The sequence below is a fragment of the Columba livia genome, chromosome 11, assembly GCF_036013475.1.
Source record: "Columba livia isolate bColLiv1 breed racing homer chromosome 11, bColLiv1.pat.W.v2, whole genome shotgun sequence".
Classification (NCBI taxonomy): Eukaryota; Metazoa; Chordata; class Aves; order Columbiformes; family Columbidae; genus Columba; species Columba livia.
The window spans coordinates 2,326,525-2,342,418 of NC_088612.1; the positions used below are offsets into that span (position 1 = coordinate 2,326,525).

Below are 15,894 nucleotides of genomic sequence, written 5' to 3' on the forward strand. Positions count from 1 at the left end.
TCCCATACAAATCACAGTTTGTATCCTTCCCATGAAAGACACTACTTGCTTTTAGCTATGTTTGATCACAGCACAAATTGCTTGATTAACTCCCAGAAATCATACAAAACGGAAAGGGAGAATCCCTCGCTTTTCTCACTAAGCTCACAGAGAGCTCAAATGCATTACAGATTTATCTACCCACTGTGCTGAGATAAAGTTGGTACATGTATACGTATATGTTGCAGCATCCATGCCTCATGCAAGGTGATGACTCTGTAAACCAAAGCTCAAACAGCAAGGAGACACTGCTCTATGGAATCAGAAAATATTTTGCCAACAGCAGCAAACACGTAACTGCATAATTCTGTGAGAGAGATGGGGATTTGCTGCTGCCTTACAACAGCGGGGCATCTGTCACACTAGTGCAACAGCTCCCTGCTTCCTGCTACTTGGTACGAGTGCTTGCGGGCAGAATCCAGGATTCTATCAAAAGTAAATGAAATAAGATATTAAAGAACAAAGTGTTTGCTGTCCAGCACATTTTCTTCTGCGACAAATCAGAAGCACGAATCAAATGAAGTCTTTCTGCCGATCTGGTGTCCAACAAGAGGTGGTTTGATTCAATACGCTTCCTGGCGTTTTGTCTGCTGCAGCTCCAAAATATGAGAACTGAGGTGCTGCCACAAGCTTGTATCACAGTCAGTTACAGTTATTGTTCAGTAATTTTCTGTTCCATGCAATCTAAGCAAAGCAGATGCAGATTCGTAAAAAAACATACCCAGTTCATTGCAAAACTGAGTCAAGTTGTTCCTAACTGCAAATAACTTCATGCACTAAATCTTGTTTTCTTGCCTCTACATTCTACTTGGCATGTGGACAATCCTCGTAGTCCCCATACCCAGGATTACTGGGTATCACCTGGGGCCATGAGTAACTTTGGACAGCCGTTCACTGAGGACCACGCTCTCCCAATGCTATTAATGATACTGCTGCTAATTAGAGTCTAAAGGAGGCAGAAAGGATGGATAACATGCTGTCTTCAGAACTCCTAATCTTCGCAGCCCAGGAGAGTAGAGATGAAAGAAAAACTATCACTCTCTTTGCTGCTCTGTGGGCAAATGAATAGTGAATTGAAGCTCCAGGGAAACGTCACTTCTATGAGGGTAAACAGAGAACATTATAACTTAAAAAAAAATTAGAGGGAGAATTGTCTTAAGTGCCAAAATGAGTTTATATAAAAAAAATAATTATTATACCACAAAGAAATTGCCCCAGAAGAACGCTATTTTGATAGTAAGATCAATGCAGTACTCACAGTACTAGTAGCTGTGATACACCAGTTTAGATTCAATAGCATATGAACTATTGGGAGTGATCATTTTCCATGCAGTAGCGTGACTGATCCAGCACTGCAAGGAGCTCAAGAACTCTCTGCTCTCAGCAGAGCGGTTGAGAATTTCCTTCCTTTGCTGGATCAAATTATTTATCAACCACTTTTCTTTTGACTCAAATTGTGTAACTTTATTTTCGCTAAATATAAAATCAGAGCAAAATACAGGGAAGTATTACTGTTTGTGCCAATTCATGTTGGGCATTGTAACCCGTATCAGAACCTTTCCTGGCTCTTCCTGTACTGCTTTAACGAACCCATAACAACAACAATTACATTAGGAACATATTGAATATTTACATGTGCCCCTGTATAGCTTAACAAAACAAAGTTTTAGTTCTCATAGGAGTGTTCTGGTTGCCCCTACACCCTTTTCCCTCAAGGGCCACATTGAAACAATGAAAAACTGAAGTGAAGGGAAAAGTACACTTCCTAAAACTCAAGTGCTCAGAAGTGAAAACCAAGGAAAATGTTCCCAGTTTCCGTTGTAATTATTATTTCGTTCAGAAATGTATGTAATATTTACAGCTGCTTGGCTCACAACAGTCTTTAAAATCTCTACAATTCTTCAAGTAATCAAGATAACACGAATGGCGCTCTGTACTACAATATTACAAGAAAAAGCAAATAGATTAGAGAATGGCAGTTCCATTCAGTGAGCGTTTAAAGATAAAGTTCAGGGACGTGTTTAAATCTACATAAACAATAAGCTTTTTAAGTTAGTTATTGCATATGGTCTAGCAGGTGAAGTCTACCTTGTCCGCAGAGACCCCAGCAAGCAGTGAGTTATTTGTAAAAATACAAGTGGCAAATTGCTAAAACACATCTAGCAAATTATAAAGAAAATCAAAGAATTCATGTGGAGGAAGGTCCCTGTCAGGCCCGCAACTGAATTTTCAGTGTCAGAAAATAGTTAGTCAAAGGTAGAGAATCTATCAGTCTTGTGGTTGGTGGGATAAAGTGGAAGACAAACACCTATTCAGGTGATTAACTCTCATTTATGCCTCTATGGGATGGGCCCACTAGTCTTCCGGGAATTACCCAAGTGTTCATAGGATGACCTAAAAGGCTTTAAGAGGAGGGTTCTTGGAGCCCAGACGATTTCCTGGTATACCACCTTCCTGAAGAGGAGATAGGCTTTTTTAGACTTCTTTTAAAATCTCGCACAAACAAGCCAGAAGCACTCACCAGTGCAGCGGCCCGTGGACGTGAACCTGTAGCCAGGTTTGCAGTCACATCGGTAGCTACCGGCTGTGTTGACACATTCTGCATTTTGCTGACACACTGGTCCATTTTGGCATTCATCAATATCTGTCAATACAAAAAGGGAATTTGATAGTTATGGTAAGCTGGCGCTAGAAAGACATCAAAACCACTTTGTTTTTAAAGAGTATTACCTTACCCAAATATAGGAATTTCTTTCTAGTTCTGAAAAAACAAATATACCCATGAAAGTAGGTATTTGGTCACATTTAGGTATCTCCCTACTGCTCCATTTGTAAAATTCATTCCTATTTAGCAAATTTATATAATGGTTTTCTCAAGGTGTCGGAGGGCCCATGAAAGGCCTGTTGCAACACTTGGGTGGATTCCAGTCTTGGTACTGCAATCAGAATAAGTGAGCTGCTAGGCCAGCATAGATCTCCACTGGAGATCTCCACTATAAGGATCTCCCTTGACCATAACACAGCATCAAGATCCCTGTTGGATATCAGCAGCTTTCAATGTAAACACCACCACAAAATTTTAGGCAAATTTGACCAATTTTCTTTACTTCAGCTGCTGCAAAAAGTGAACTTTATTTCCCTAGAAATGTCACTGTGTTTCAGTTAGAAGCAGCAAACAGAAGATGCTTCTCCTCGAAGCTCTCGATGCGTTGTTCGCAGCACCCACGCTGTCAGCAGTCACAGCCCACAGCAGAGAACGGCAGCAATTCATACTGCTGTCTTCAGTTGCTCCATTAAACTGACTAATACAATGCAAGGAAATGTTGAAAATGGAAAAAATGATCATGTGTTTATATTATTTACAGAAATCTTTGTTCTATTAGAAAAAATATCTTGGAATTAAAAAAAAAAATGGTGCTTATGATCTGACTCAAGACTACTGCTCTTTTGTTGGCTTTACTGTCAAATCTGCAAAACAATGTTTCTTCCCATGACTGCTGACTCACGCTCCTCCAAGCTCTTAGATGTCTGATGGAAAAATCTGGTATTTTCTGTGCAAAATAATTCAAAATGTCTGAATTAACACAGACTCGTTACACTGATATCAGTATTTTCCCTCATTAAGGATGACTTGCAAGGATATCAGATTTCCCAGTGTTTTCATCGCCAGCTGGTGAAACCCCATTTCTCCGAGTGGGATCAGGACTCTACCTTCGCAGATCAGCAGCTTGTCGTTGTAGAAGAAACCCACAGGACACTCGCATCGGAAGCTGCCAACCATGTTTATACAGATCCCGTTTTCACACACCCCAGGAATCTCTCTGCATTCATCAATATCTGCAAGAAGAATTTTTTAAAAATACTTGTAAACAGCGCTTCATGAAATCTTCTGCTACAGAGTGTGTCCTTATGCATTCATCCTTAGAGAATTATCAAATGTATAACGTGAGCATCAGAATGCTCCCAATGGCAATAGACAGCGAATCATTCCAAACCATGGAAATGGAGATGTTTCCTATTACCTCAGGTTCTCTTTGCTGCAGTGCAGATCTATCCTGCCAGCCAGGACGCAGAGGGCAGCACGTCCCTCCCGCTCCCACCCACAGCCCTGATGAACACACGGTGCTACAGCGGAGTTATTGGGGAAAGCCAGGGAGAATGTAACTGACTGTGGTTTAGTACAGGAGAGCACGACTGAATGCAATGACCCTTGCTAATCTGAAAAGACTTTCATGTTTTTACATAACAGTTTGAAAGTGCCAATGCCAGGTAACATCTGAAGTGTGGCAAACATGCTACTAATTAGATTAAGCCAGGCAGCCAGGGTTTGCCAGTGCTCTATAGACACCTGGGTTGAGTAACTGGTTTTGGCAGAAAAAAAATCCAGCTGCTACTATAATTATGTGTCTTGTGTATTCGGTCTTTAAGTTACACATTTTGTATATTCTGACAACATGAAAGAACTTGGAGACTCCTCCAAAGCCTCTCCGTTTAGAAGAACATTGCCACATGCACTGATGTACACAAGACAGAGTATACGGTGGGAAACCGTCAGCTATCTTGAGTTTCCACCAGATGTTTGTTGTTTTTTCTTTAATTTTGCTGCTGGATCAAACCCTTCATTTCCTACATTGGATTCTGTAACTCTGAATCCTCTGATTATAGAAGGAATGAGTTACAATAGAATTACTACTTCTGTCTACAGTCACCTGGAGTAAACACATAGAACTTTAATCCAAACAGAAGAGTAACATCACGTAAGGACTGTATTATGACAGGGTACACAGAGGACTGGGCTAACGCGGGAACCTTGCTTCTAAGAAATGATGTGCCAAATAATAAACTCTGTACATTTCTATGACTTCTTTAAAAATTACATTCCTCACTTTACTAGAAATGTTTCCATCTAAGTACCTGAACACTGCATCACAGCAACAGCTCAATGCTAAAGCCCCTGACTATTCCCTATATGCTGCCTCTGTTTGTTACAGGGCACATTATCTGCTTCTTATTTGCATTTTTGTGTGAATAAAAACAAAAGTGAGTCCCATTAGGGATTTACTCAACTCCTTGTCTTAGAATTCCTCATTCTCTCTCTCTTTTTGTTTTGCAATTTGTTACTCATGATTCAAATGTTACACAGAATAACATATGTGAGAAATATTCCAGCTGAGCAGAAAAAAGGATTTTTGTGTCAAACCAATACACGGGGGACTGATGTGAAATGGTAGATTAAATCTCTGCTTTAGTTTGAAGCAAAGACATAATTCCTCTCAGACCAAATGCTGGTTGGCCTTACTCCCAGATGTCTTATTCTCGGTATCTGTGCCCTGCTCGTGTAGGCCTGATTACAGTTTCTTTGGAGCTTTCTGTTGCCTTGATTACAAGCAGCAATTATCATTGGTGCCAGCTAGGAGGAGCTAGGCAGAAAGTTTGCAGGCTCAGACTTAAATCGAGGTTGAACTCCACCACATTGTTCAGTCATTATTCCACCCAGAGGTAGCAAGGAATTCAGTTCAAAACAGAAATTACAACTCACCAACTGGTAATCCTGTATAAATGTCAATGAAGAAGCCAGGTCTTTGACTTCCACAGAGTGTGGAGAATTCATCTGCAACAGGAAAACAAAGGACCAATTGTAGGATTTGGAATTAATCAACAGTAAAAATTCATTACACCCTTTTCCCAAGAAAATTATTCTACCCTTTCAGCAGGTGCAGGGCACGCAGAGGCATGCAGACCCTTCCCCAAGCTCACCAGGCGATGTGCTTAGTATGCCCTTGGGTTCTCATTCAAAGCCCATTGAAACTAGCAAATAAAAAGATGTGGAGGGCTTGGGATCACATGCTGCCTTTGCTTTGCATGTCTTCATCTCTGTGCATTACAGTTTTTGCATATAAGTCCAGATCTGACTTTAGAAACCCTAACTGTAAGCTGGAAGTTATTCAAGTAAGCGTCTAGGAAGTTTGTTCTTGAAGCAATGACCTCAAACCAGATTGCGACTTCCTGCGCTCAACTCTGCAGAGTCTTACTCAGTGCGGAGAAGTCCTGTATACCCATATAATTAGCCCAGAAACTCCAACGTTGTACATTTAGCTGCTTGACACAGATCATTGTCAGAGGAGAGCAAGGTACCTCTGTAAACCTATGGCTACCACAAAGGCCATTTGTGGCAACCAGCAGGTGGGGGCACAGCACAGACCCTGTTTGTTGGAGCAGTGGCAATAAAACCTTGGTCAGTGCTTCAACACTAGATCAACAAGCATTTGCAAACAGAGAGATATACCAATCTAGAGCATGAAGTCTCCCAGACAGTGAAACTGGCTCAAAGGAGGCATGGCCCAGCAGCATGAATGCAAACCACCCCATATCTGCCTTCATTGTGACTAGCGCTGACCACCTCCAGGCCAAAAAGTAACTAATCTCTGCATTTTAGACACACAACAGCAAAGACACAGCATCTCTAACAGTCTTACACCTGCTAATTACGACGTTAGCAAGGCTTTCAAATAGCTCTGCAATGCAGAAACGTACCAGTGCTTGGGATAGGACACTGTTCACAAGGCTTATTCCACGCACGTCCGATGTTGTAGGAACAGCAGCACATTTTCTTGGTCATATTAAAGAGCAGCTCGCCATCACAGGTTTGATTGTCGGCATAGTAGTTTCTGTAACACAGACTTCTTCTCATATCTATGAAAATGAAGAAAAACCCAGGCCAATGAATTAGCAACCACCCGAAGGGTTTAGCAGATACCTCCTTCCAATATGCACCTTTCAGACCCCTGCCAAGTAGATGCCGCAGCACTGCAGAATACTACAGAACAGCTTGTCCCTAGAAGATTATTCTAAAGGTAAGAAAAAGTGTTTGCAATACAAATATTCAAGAGCAACCAACACGCTCTAAGGCTGATCAGGCTCAAAGGACTTAACACTGGCTTTTTGCCCAACACTGAAACACATGCGCTTGTTTATGGTTCCCCCTAAGAACTGTACACAGCTTGTGACTTCACTCTGTGACGTCTGAGCAATTTCAGTAGCGTTTCGCATGCAGAAGCTTTTAAAGCTGAAGTGGAACTTGGAAGGGATGAACACAGAATATATCAAATTAAAGGGGAAATTCTGATGGGGTACTGAAAAATCTGTATTAAAAGTGATCTGCCTTCCTTTAGTTAATAAAAGTATTGAAGGAAGTTTTATCTTTCACTTAGTTAGTTCTCTTACAACTAAATTCAGAGAAATTGTGCCCAATAAAGCCCTGGCCCAAAGCACAAATTAAAAAAAACCCCACCAAACAAAGAGAAAAACCCCACAACCAAACCCAGAATAACCCATACCCATGCAGTTGTTTCCTCCATTGACTTGCATGTAATCGGGAGGACAGATGCAGGTGTAGTTCCCAACGGTATTGTAACACGTGCCAGGTCCACAAATGCCAGGTGTATCACACTCATTCACATCTAGAAGAGAACAAGGAGGCAGTGAGCGGCCACAGAAGTTTTCTCATTGTGCTTCTGAGAATGAAAGTGTCTCAGTAACGCCGAAGGCAGGAAGGTGCTGGTGGAGGAGCTGAAGGGGCTCAGAGCGACGTCGTCGTGAAGGCCACACAGAGAAGGAAGTGGTGGCACGGGTGGCCATGGAAAGCCCGGCTGTGATGCAGAGATGGGAACTCTGGTATGTCTAGGCAGCTCAGAGACAGCAATTTGGTTTATGCACCTGCTACACAAAAGTATTATTGGAGGATCTCATCCATTCTCGATTCCCAAAGCTGTTCTCTGTCGAGTGCCCATCTCAATAGGATGCTGAACCAGACTGATCAGATGGTTCAGGTCTGTTTGACTGGGGAAAGTGAGCAAGTTTCCCAACACAAGATGTCATGTTTACTTCATCAACAGACCTTAACCTCTGCTTAAAAAAATGCAACAAAACCCAAACACAACACTGTCCCCAAAACACCCCAGTTCCTAAAAGTTCAAAAGTATTTCACTAGCCTTACCATTTTAGAGTATCTTTGACACATCAGTAAGGAAAAATAGAGAGGTAAATTTCCTCTTTACTATTTATTGAGCTATGTAAGCACAATATGGATGAAGCACTGTAGTTCAGCCTTGACTTAGGACTTAAATCTTTTGTATTTCTGCAGTGTCTGGCACACCATAGGCACTATATCAGCATTATTAACAGGCTGGAATGCTGAATACAGCCTGGGCAATGCAAAATGTAAGGACTCCATGGGTTGCTTAAAGTTCTATATCCAGTACAACCTGACAGTTGCATGTAATGCGATGAATACGTACTACTGACTGTGCTAGGGGAAGGAAAACGCTTTGCAGTACCAGCAATGTTTCCAGTTGGACACCGAGATCAACAGGAGCAAAAATAAGCAGAGGAAAAAAGGGATGGACACCCCACAGCCAGCCCAGCAGACTCACAGGGCAAATCTGCTCTGTATCTGATTGTTTATTCATTACCCACTACCAACCAATGATTTTTTTATAGCTGGTCAATAAATTATACTTTATTTGAAAGAAAAATAATAGGGTTTTCTGCTTTTGATCAAAATCTGATCATTAAAACCAAAAATTTGCATATATTTCAACACGGTCAAGAAGAAATTTTGTATCAATGCAAAACTTCAGTTTGTTCCAATTTCCCCACTCTTAAGTTTTACACTGCTTGGTCTGGTTATGTTCCTTTTCAAGGACAGATTAATTCTGCATATTGATCTACCATCGTTTTCCAAGAGTAAAAGCAGAAGTCTAGTTAAGTGAAGGCTACGTACCATCGCACACACGAGTCTCTTCGTTCAAATAGTACCCTGATGGACACTGACACTGGAAACTACCAAATGTATTAATACATTTCCCTCCTTGGCAAAGTCCAGGCAGCTCTTGACATTCATCAATATCTGTTCAAACAAAAGCACAAAATTTCATGCTTTTCCATAAAAAACAGCATTCATGAAAGACTTTCATAATTTTAGACATGTAAACATGGTATAATGTGAACACTACCTTCTAATATAACTGTTATAGGGTTTGGTCGGAATCCTTCCCCTCCAGGGCACAGAACCTTGTATTCGGCTGAAAACAAAAATAGATTTATGAACGTAAAACAGTAGAAACATTTTCAGGACAACTATTTTTGAAAGTTAATCAGATTCTTCCATGTAATTTAAACGTAAAGTAACAAAGTAACCTGATATAAAGATTAGTTTCACTCTGTAACGTCAACTGCTATTTCACTTCATAATGTAGCTTTTTGTGTCAGAGCAAACTTGCTCAGAAGGGATAGTCATATTCCGACAAAATAATCTTTTTGAAAGACAGTAAAGTTTTTGGTTAAGACCAGTGGAAACCTGTCCCCTGCATGCACACAACAAAAGACTACACTGCTATTCAAACACATTGGATCGCTGTGTTTAACCCAGGAAAGGTGACTTACTTGTGTTGACGAGTGGGCAATGCTCGCAGGGAACTCCCCAAGCTTTGCCCAGGGAGCAGCAGCAGGAGGCCTTGGAAACACCCACTCCAATCTCATTGCTGCAGAAGGTGCCACCGTTATCTCCACGTGTTTTAATGTCCAGGTAACAGTTGCCGGATCGTGTGTCTATTTAGAATGCACATAAGAACAAATATATCTTTTAAGAGGCAAAAACACAACGCATCATCTCAGGGGGAGGGATCCCTTTGGATGGCTCTCATTGCTTGTAGGACAGCCAAAGAAAGTAACTTGGGTTGTCCAGGAGGGCCCCGCTTTTCACACTTAAATAGGGACAGTTGCCCCATTCCTTGGCTTTGTCAGACTTCTCACAAAGTAGGGAATTTATTCAGCATGACCAAGGGCAGTTTAGCCAGGCCTTTTCTCATTTTGATTCATATTTTTGCCTGCATTTCTACACCCTTCCAGATCTAGAAACCCATTGCTTTCTCCTCTTCCTTGAGGTTAACAAGCATGAAAGTATCTACTAAATGTTAGGAACTTCAAATACATTTGATAGAAGATTATGAAGCAGTTGGAGCTTAATACAAGAGCATTTCCATTGGTCACAAAGCTGCACTCAGCCAAACTTCTGTCAATGCTCTTCACTCCTAAGCAGTTAAGCCTTGCAGCCCCCCTGTGCAGCTTCACTTGTACATAAGACAAGGAGCGGTCCCTTACCAACGCATCCAACTCGGGTGGGATTCAGCTCAAAATCCGGAGGGCACTCACAGGTGTAACTACCAGCAGTATTGATACACGTGCCACTAATGCAGGTTGTGGGATCTGCACATTCATTAACATCTGCAAGAAAAGACAGCGCACGCTAAGCAAATACTCGAGCACAGGCTGACCACCACAAATCCATTAGTTATGAGATACCGATCTCCAGAAAGCTCTAAACAATGTATACACCTTTTAGAAGAACAGTAGTCTGAGATGAATTCAGCATTTCATGGAGGAGGAGGAAGAGTTTTTCCTGGAAAACCAATCTATGAAATAAAACTCACACAAAGTACTAAAAAAATACTTACGGGAAAAATACACAGCAAGGTCATAGCTCATCATCCAGGACTGTGAATGGAAACTACAAAGCACAGCACATCTCCACTTGGGAGATGCAGACAGACAGAAGGACTATCTCTGCTCCGGTTTTCCCCTTCTCTCTTAAGCCAAAGGGATATCCAAGGTTGACAAAGAAGGGGAAAGAGGAGTGTAGAAAAGGCGAGAAGCAGAACCCTGTTATACAGTAGGGAAGTCTATATTTTCTTATATCCAGTCTGATTTGTATAGCTTTTTAAAAGAATCTCCTAAGGAGCTGACCGCAACACAACAGAAAGTTCAAAAGCATGTTGTTCAAAATTATCTTTACCTGTGCAGTTTCCACCGCTTCTGTCCAACTCGTAGCCCACTTCACACTCGCATCGGAAAAGTCCAGGGAGGTTATGACAAGTACCATAGACGCAGATGTTCGGGAGTGAGCACTCATCAATATCTGATAGAGGAACAGGAGGGGAAATGTATGAGGTTTCTTTATCTTTTTAAGATACAGAGAACTGCAAAAAGGTTCAGAAATGGATCTGGAAGCCAAGTGCTCCTGCATACTATGTAAGAGTAGAAAAAATACCATGCAAGATTTATGTTTGGAGCCTAAGGAACCTAATCCATAACCTTTTTTGGGGGCAAAAGGCTCTTTCCACTGGAAGCTATGCCAGGAACCATCTGAGATATGCTTTAAAAAGTGAAGGTGACTGAGAATCAGCAGTCATCTGCAGAAAGCCGGACACCAGCAATGGGAAGGTTTGTGCCCAAAGGTGAACACGACGTTCATCTTCAGGTGACAGATCTCAAGTTTGGCAAGCGGAGTTCACTTTTATGCCTTTTGTCCAAATCATTCCGTCCGATTCAGTATTTACTGAAAGCCGTATGCACTGCACGAAGAACAACCCATTTGATACAATTTGAAAGTGTGCGTTTACAAAAGACCTTAAAATACTGCTTTCAGTGTACACATCTGAGACACCGAGGAAAGTCTGTTTTAGCAACAGGAGCCAGGCTCTACATGTAAGCTATTTAAAGTTAGTTAAAAGGTTTGAAAGTAAATTGTTCCATGAAACATTACGAAACCTAATATTGTTTTAGTTTACAGAAAAATTCACTCTCAAATTATTTCTTTTGGTAGATTAGTAAAAAAAATACACAGAACACTTCTCAGGGGGAAAAAATCTATTTATAGTATTGTACTTATGAACTCCATCACATACCAGTTACTATGAGTTATTACTATGTCAGATGATACGGCCGCTTCTTTTTGACTGAACTGATCAGCATTACATTAACTGAGGATTTCAAAGGTATTAGCTACCAAATCAGTGTTTTTCAGCTTCATATACACAAAAGTAAAGTAACTTTTTCTGTTTGGCTATTATGAATAAAATGAAGAACTGGGTACAAACTGACCCAGATGAAACGGCAGCTGACAGTGCCATGTGGGTCACCAATAAGACCCACAATAAATATGTCATAAGCTCCAAAGAACTGTTCTCTGTACCACAGGTAGACAAACACCAAGAGGCACATAATAAATGCGTAAACTGAAAAAAAAGGCAACTATTCGCCATCTTCATGCAGTTCTCAATACAACCAACTGCAACCCAATCTAACATTTTGCAAACATCAAATTGTTGAGGCAGAATTTGCTGCGTGCTGTTTAAAGCTTATGGAGAATTACCTTCACATGCTTTCCCATCTGGACTTGGCAAAAATCCCATATCACATTCACAGCGATACCCTCCAGGGGCATTGAGGCACTGACCGTTTTCACAGAGATTCAAGTTTTCTGAGCATTCATCGAGGTCTGTAAAAGGAAGAGAAATTGCAGGTTTGCAGTAAACATGTTTTTCTCACTAATATTTGTTTCAGCTGAAGCACGCAGTGTTCTAAGGATTTTAATTATTTTATTAGCCCTGGGCACTTGCTGAATAAACTGCAATCTAGTTATGTGCAGAGGCTATTACATATAACAGCTCAGTGTATTTCCTACACATTGAAAATACAGCTTCTAATCAAAAGGGAAGTCAGAAAAAGGTACGGACTCCTAAAGTAACTACAGTTAATAACAACTGGAGGCAGTATGCAGGGTCAAATTTAGACTCCGAATGAGCACGTGAATTTTATTATAGTTATTGTTTCTATTACAGCAAAGCCTAGAGGCAGCAATTGAAAAAAGAGGTTTACTGTGCAATGAGCAAACATCTGGTAATAGGCAGTCTCCAGCCAAACATACGAAACACTGGCAAAAAGTGGCACTGAGGTGAAAATATTAATAGCTTGATCAACACTAAACTGCAGGTTAACAGCTGATGAGAAAAACAGCCTTGTACTGGACTACGCTGCCCTGCAGATAGATAGTGGTCCTTATTCTCCAGCTGAAGTTTTCTATGCCACAAAAACACCCTCCTTCTTGCAACAGAGTCTGGCTGGTAGCGTGAGCTTGTGAAAGTCCATGGCTGGCAAATCAAAGGTAGCACCCGCCAGCGCGAGCGCTGCATGCTTTGCAGAGGGCTTACAGAGGACTTGCATGCCCTAGTCTGAGTCCCAGCCACCTCCTGAATCCGTCAATAATAAAGCATCAAAATTTAAAAAAAAAAACAAAATTCTATCAAATGCAGAAACTCCCTAAGTGCTCCATTTGAAAAATGTAGTTTACAGACTCCTGGAAATCACCATATGGGAAATTAAGAAAAAGCACTGTGTTATGAAGGCCACTAAGGAAGCTGAATCAGATTCAAGAGTAAATTATATGGAGAGAATTAAACAGAATCCCAGGGTCCATTTATAATTTGGAATGATTCAAATTCAGCCTTAAAGCTGCTGAGCCAGATTCTCCGATGCCATAAAAACCTGCTGGAGTTGATAGAGTGCTGTTGATTCGCACCAGCTGAACAGCCGGCGTACCAGCTGTCTATCACACGGCTTTATTTCCAACAGGGTCACCCCCTCCATGCAGCATCAGCAGCAACACTGAAGCCCTTAGTGCAATGGCAGGGCTCCTGGTGACTAAGCTTACAGGAGTTAATGTGTTCTCCAAAGCACAAGACTGAAGTGTGGGTGGGAAACATCTCTCTAGGAGTGTTTTATAATCACATTTACAGTTTATAAAATGAGGTTTCAGAAGCAGCTACTTCCATCATTCTACATGTCAGCACTGCGTCCTAACAGCATCTCACGGGATGATGCAGTGAAGGGGGCAGACAGCATCCACTCACTTGTGGAAAGAACAAATGTTTTTAGCCAGTTTTATGAAGCAATTTTAATGCATGTGCCCCATCATTTAAATACCAAGGTGGGTAGCCAATGGACTGGTTTACTAACTAGACAAGCTATCTGATCAAGCATTTTTTTGATAACTTTGTCACTCATTCCAACGAACAATAAAAGCTCAATGAAAAGTTGCATTTTTTCAAATGGAAAAAGTGACTGCTTTAGGCTAGGTATAATACACAGTATTGCTTTCAAGCTATGGCAACTTAGGTGAAGTAGAAGGCAATGGAAGATGACATAATAGAGAATAATTTCAAATGTTTAAAAGCTGGTTTTGTGTGTTGAATCATAGATGTAGACATGAACACCTCGTGAATACATTTAACTTTCCATTTGGCTATAGCTTTATTCAGCACGACTGTAGATAAGGGTAGCAGCAAACGATCATTAAAGCTTAAAGAACATTTTTAAAATAAGTACCAAGGCCTCATATTTGTTCTGAAACTGTTTGTTTTATTTTCAGAGAACACTGACTTAATTGTCTTGATTTGCAACTTAGGTTGTAAAGGACGACAGGAGGTCATCCAGCACTGTCGCCTAAGAAAGCTCACCTGTGCAAGTGAAGCCATCCCCAGTATAACCTTCTTTACACAGGCAGCGGTAAGAGCCCATCGTGTTCTTGCAGTCAGCATGTGGGCTACACTTGTGGGTTCCATTGGAGCACTCATCCAGATCTTTAAAATAAGAAAAAAAAATAGAAAAAAATAGTTAAAAAAAACGCACCATGAATATAAATAGTGTATGGTGCACAGAAGCTCTATTTTAAATAATCTTCCACAATAAAACCCACACATATGACCCAGATTTGGTCTGATTTTACAAATAAACAGAAATGCATGTGACCCTCACCTGTGCACTTGATACCATCTCCAATCCAGCCAGTTCTGCAGCTACATTTGAAACTTCCTGCTGTGTTGATACATTCGGCGTGTCTGTCGCAGTTATGGGCTCCAATCTCACACTCATTGATATCTGCAAAAACACAGAGATGTTTGAAGAGCTCATGGATCAAACTTTCTCATACCCAGACAAGTGATACTGGAATTCCTCAAGGAAGACAATGTGAACATGAAAGAAAAGCCGCATTTCTTTATAAAGTGACATTTAAAAATGAAGCAGAAGAGAAGTAAAATCACGACAAAGGAAAGCAAAGAAGCATGTAGCATATTTCAAACGTACTGCCCTACTGTCTCTTTTTCTGACAGGCACATAAAGCTGTGCTTCTGCAGTTCACCCCAGTTCCTTCTTTTTCTAACTGTTGCACTCAGAAAGAACACAGGCCCACAGCCTTTGGGGAGAAGAGGACTAGCATCTGTAGAGACTAAGACAGCAAGTGTTCAGCATCCTGGGATATATGTTTGTCAAGCAGCTTTACAACAGGTTGCAGGTCAAATTTGATGACTAAGAGCTGGTATGAAGACCGGTGCGACCTGTGCTACCCTGACAACGGGTTCTGCTTTGCCAGAGACTGTGTGGGAGGTGGAGGATGAGCTGTATCACTGTACCTAATGTGATAGCTGATGGACACAAAGGTTACCAAGCATGCAGTTTATTAAGAACTCAGAAAACCTAACACAGTGGAAAAAAGTCAGCATCCTTGGAGACACCAGGCAGCAAGTCATCCAATCTTCAACATAGGCATTTATGCCAGCACATTCTACTTCAGTACTTGCTATTTTCACCTTATTTTAATTCTTGGGCATTCTCTGGCAGTGTCAAAATATATAGACAGAAATAAACCGAACCAACCTCCATTCTTCCTTGTCATAAAACAAAATTAATGCCCCACGTAAGTACTTGGAGAATGTATAAACTCACAGGCAAAGTTTTCAGAAATTACTACTGGTAACTAAAACAAAACTGGCAGGAATTTTCTTACACATCCGAGCTACGGATTTTATAGTGCTTTGTGTAACCAAGCTCTCTCTAACTGTGCTTCACTTCCATGGAGGATGTAAATGATCTAGAATTCAAATCAAGCTGTTTAATATTTATATCGACTTGTTCAGCCCGCACAGGTGCCTTTGCTGTCGTGGTAACCAAATAACTTCA

General features: G+C 41.0%; 1 protein-coding gene across 3 annotated transcripts in view; it reads right to left on the minus strand.

The window, feature by feature from the left end:
• FBN1 (fibrillin 1) overlaps positions 1-15,894 on the minus strand; it is a 153,539-nt gene that overhangs the window by 19,809 nt on the left and 117,836 nt on the right. For all 3 annotated transcript variants that reach the window (XR_010475209.1, XM_065075856.1, XM_065075855.1), the window contains 13 exons: positions 14,692-14,814; positions 14,394-14,516; positions 12,251-12,376; positions 10,892-11,014; positions 10,201-10,323; positions 9,484-9,648; positions 9,054-9,122; positions 8,822-8,947; positions 7,377-7,499; positions 6,574-6,732; positions 5,579-5,650; positions 3,751-3,876; positions 2,561-2,683 (listed from right to left, as the gene is read on the minus strand). Coding sequence is in view for 2 of the 3 variants with exons in the window: in XM_065075856.1 (XP_064931928.1) it covers positions 2,561-2,683; positions 3,751-3,876; positions 5,579-5,650; positions 6,574-6,732; positions 7,377-7,499; positions 8,822-8,947; positions 9,054-9,122; positions 9,484-9,648; positions 10,201-10,323; positions 10,892-11,014; positions 12,251-12,376; positions 14,394-14,516; positions 14,692-14,814 (1,581 nt within the window). In the remaining variant the exon portion in view is untranslated. The remainder of the gene's footprint in view (positions 1-2,560; positions 2,684-3,750; positions 3,877-5,578; positions 5,651-6,573; positions 6,733-7,376; positions 7,500-8,821; positions 8,948-9,053; positions 9,123-9,483; positions 9,649-10,200; positions 10,324-10,891; positions 11,015-12,250; positions 12,377-14,393; positions 14,517-14,691; positions 14,815-15,894) is intronic.